The sequence below is a fragment of the Etheostoma spectabile genome, chromosome 19 (genome assembly GCF_008692095.1).
Source record: "Etheostoma spectabile isolate EspeVRDwgs_2016 chromosome 19, UIUC_Espe_1.0, whole genome shotgun sequence".
Lineage (NCBI taxonomy): Eukaryota > Metazoa > Chordata > Actinopteri > Perciformes > Percidae > Etheostoma > Etheostoma spectabile.
Window position 1 is genome coordinate 17,521,569 of NC_045751.1, and position 3,770 is coordinate 17,525,338.

At 45.4% G+C, this 3,770-nt stretch overlaps 1 protein-coding gene and 1 long non-coding RNA gene across 2 annotated transcripts in view; one reads left to right on the plus strand and one right to left on the minus strand.

The window, feature by feature from the left end:
- Nucleotides 1-3,770, plus strand: part of LOC116707169 (mitogen-activated protein kinase kinase kinase 11) — a 76,440-nt gene that overhangs the window by 65,230 nt on the left and 7,440 nt on the right. The window contains exons 7-9 of the mRNA XM_032544421.1: nucleotides 2,014-2,185; nucleotides 2,307-2,419; nucleotides 2,600-3,220. Coding sequence (XP_032400312.1) covers nucleotides 2,014-2,185; nucleotides 2,307-2,419; nucleotides 2,600-3,220 — 906 coding nt within the window. The remainder of the gene's footprint in view (nucleotides 1-2,013; nucleotides 2,186-2,306; nucleotides 2,420-2,599; nucleotides 3,221-3,770) is intronic.
- LOC116707233 (uncharacterized) overlaps nucleotides 1-3,770 on the minus strand; it is a 22,058-nt gene that overhangs the window by 16,380 nt on the left and 1,908 nt on the right. The gene's annotated exons all lie outside the window — the stretch shown is intronic.

A 3,770-nucleotide genomic window follows, 5' to 3' on the forward strand; every position in this document is an offset into this window, starting at 1 on the left:
AAATCCAGACAGCTAGCTAGACTATCTGTCCAATTTGAGTTTTCTGTTGCACGTACACACATTCCACCAAATCAAGTTCATTCCCATGGCTATTTTGCAGAGGCACCGTGGCTTTGTCCAGTGCTTAGCGCCGCCCAAGACAATTGTAATTGGTTTGAAGATATGCCAATAAACCAGAACACGTTTTTTTCCCATCCCAAAATGCTGTGTGGGCTAGCCAGACCTTCCTCTGCAGCACTGTGTAGGAAGGTCTGGCAATGCGAGACTACATGCTGCCATACTAACATTAGCATTTAGCTCAAAGCCCCGCTGTGCCTCACAGAGCCACGAGCATGGCAGTAGACTCTTCTTCTCGTTGTTTCACACCATATAGAGCTGTAAATGAATGGGAGCACAGAGGCAATGTTGAGTCTGTCACATGCACACTTAATATCAACACGGGGACAGATGATGAGCAGAGGAGCAAATTGTAAAGTAATATATATTACAAATATATAAAGAATATTCCACCAACACATGATGACATTAACAGTGAAACATTGCAAAAGAAATGTGTGTTTAAAGAGGAACCTGCTGGGAAAGGGGAATGTTTTCAATCCATGGTCTGATCTTGATGAAATTGCAATGCTGACACTGTCACCTGCCCTCTGAGTTTGCTTTGAAAACATTGTGTTGGCGAATGATGGGAGGCAAAGTGCATCAGCCATGTATCCAGTGTAGCACAGGCCAAAGAAAATATTACAACATGTCCATTCGGAGAGCATATTCACTTTTTTTTCATTTCTGAAGCTGATATGACATGAATGAGCGAACTGCCGGAAAAAGCACAGAACTCGTAACAGTAGGTTTAAAGTTTTCTCCGTGGTATTTGCAGTATATTACAAGAGTGCCCATACAACATTTGTCTCTTCTTTTTGACTAACATGTCAGGCCTTGTGTTGAGAAGGCTGCATAATGCTTCTAGAAGGGTGTGATGGAGTCTGTAGGTTGGGATGTGTTGTGGCAGGAAGTGTGTCTGTCTGTCTGTCTGTGTCTGTGCGTGCGTGTGCGTGTGAATTGACTTTCACACAATATTTACACACTTGGTGCCAGTTGGTGGGTAAGAGTAGCTGGGAAGAGATGTGGTGCGAGAGCCTGGGTAAAGCGTGTAAACGGCAGGTGAAATTCCAACTTTTATTAGCACTCCACTGCTCCTCTCATCTTTTTCCCGTGTGACTCTGGCTCCTTCTTCGCACACTTTCTGCACTGTGGACCGCAAGGTTACCATGTAGACTATATCCATACGATGAGGTGATCTTAACACTGTTTCAGAGTTAAACAGCTTGTGCAGAAATGTGAGCAGAACAAGTGCACTAAAGTTGCACAAATTCTAGCTGATGGTTTTCCCTTGGTTTGTGTAAGATTTAGGTGCACGTAATTAGTGGGGGGTTTAGGGGTCCTCCCTCAAGAAAATGTTACGTTTTTCAATACAAAAAGAAGCAATTTTACGTTATTTAAACCATTATTATTACCATATCTGTACTAACATTGGAAAAGCTAGAGCAGATGATAAATGAATACATAACGTGGTTCCAACCTGCGGCCCTTTGGTGCATGTCATTCACCCTTTCATATCTAAAGCTGTTCTATCAAAAATAAAGGCCTAAAAAATAATTAATCTTTAAAAAATAATAATAATAGTAATAAAACTTGGGGAAAAACTATAACCATTAGAGCTGAAAAAACTCATTTAGTCAGTTTTGATGCTTTGATTTCACATTTAATATGGCTTAGGTCGTCCCCAAAATGGCGTGATTGCTACTCCTTAGCCTTATAATGGTGGGGAAAACCCTGCTAGCTGTAGCCGGAGTCAATTAAAAATCATTGTGTTGGAGATGATTGCAGGGCGCCAGCAATTTATTGGTGAAACCTGCCTTTTTGAAATGAACACCTCATTAGGAAACAGCCAAGCAGTGTGCATACTGATGACATGCACGTTGAAAATAATGTTTCTCTCTTTTTCTCCCCTCACAGTCAGTCCCAGCGACAACAGCCGGTCGTATGGCCTGAGCTCGGCCTGGCCCCTAGACGCGCCTTCTCATAAACAAACCAATGGAGACCTGAGGTTGGGCCCCCACTGGAGGCCCCAGAGCCCGAAAAGTCCCAAAAGCCCTAAAGTTCTGCGCCTTAGTCCCCAGGAAAGCAGGTAAAGCATGGAAACATTTGAAATCTAGAATTTAATTACACTCAACAATATTAATTAATATGCTTTTAATATGTTTTTTTTTTGTTTTTGTTTTGTTTTTTATATTTCATGTCCCTCTCAGTCTGTCTATGAGGGCCAAGCTGCTGGAGTCAGACAGCAATGAGAGGGGGGAATCCAAGGATGACTTTGAGGAGTACAGACCCGGTGCACCAACCCCTCCCACTGCTCAGAACGGTACCCACAACCCTCCATCACCAGCCTAACCGCCAGCCGCATATCTCCCATTAGCCGCTGTTACAATTCACACTGTCATGACTGAATTATGTATTAACGCAGAATGAATAATAAATGGCTTGTCTCTTTCTCCTTCTCTGTCCTTTTCAAACTTAAAAAACAACCTTTCTCTCTCTGTAGGCTCGTCAGTGAAGGACAGCTTGCGGCTTCCTCTACCTCAGCGAGACTCGCCCAGCGAGGACGGGGGTTCCTCCCCGGCTGGCTCTCCCAGGCCCGAGAGGGGTTCCCTCGGGGGCCAAATAAAGGGCACCCACCGGGCCCTACTGAGCAGTGGCTCCCTCCTGGCCTCCATAGGACTAGGACGCTGCTTGGATATTCCCCCAAGGGTTCCCCCCCGAACTAACTTTCCTTCCCTAGAGAACCGCACCCCCTCGGAACTAGAGATCTCCTCCCCTATGCCCCTCATTTCAGACCCCCCCGTGGTGGACGATCTCATCACCTTCTCCACCTCAGAGCTGCTCCCCAGACCGCTTTTGGATCTAGCTCTGCAGTACCAGGAACTGAAGCCCTTGCCCCTGACGCCGCCCCCGCCCAACCCCCGGGAGAGGAGTGGTCACCGAACGCCGCAGGTCCCACACAGTCCGCAGAGCCCCAGGAGCCCCCCGCGGCACAGCAAGGCCAGCCCAGGGGAATGGACCCCGTGTTCCCATTCCACTAACGGGGAGCTGGGCTGTGTGGCCTGGGAGCCTAAAGCTGAAAGGAGGAGGAGGTCCAGCCAGGGCCTGCACGCCGCTCAGCTAGGTCAGTCAGATTTTTTCACCCTAAAGGGACACTCCACCAATTTGACAAAGCCTTTATCTACTCAATGGGAAAATTCACATTTTTTTAAAGAAAGTATAACATATAGGGCGGCCTAAAGGCTCCATACATACCTTTTTAGTGCATTGAACTAAGCTATTAAAATAATAATTGTTGGCATGGTTTTATAAATCTGTGGTATAGTGAATTCTTATAAACTGGATACCTCAGTGACTACCTTACCTATAGGCCAGTAAGCCTATCGTCAGTGGGGATTTATATCTGCTAATGATATGTTTAAAAAAACTCAAAAATTTAAAGTTATTTGGAGTCCCCTCTGCGGTGACTCTGAGGACCCCCTAGGGGTCCCAGACCCCCTATTGAAGATCTCGGCAGTAAACCATTCCAGAAAGATCAGAAACTTCATTTATGGAAAAAGAATGTTATTAAAGATATTCTTCGCGATTAAGGAGGTGAATTTGGATTTTGAATACTTAAACACTTAAATACCTCTCTACATTTTTCAAACATTGCAACGTCATCCAGTGGGCCT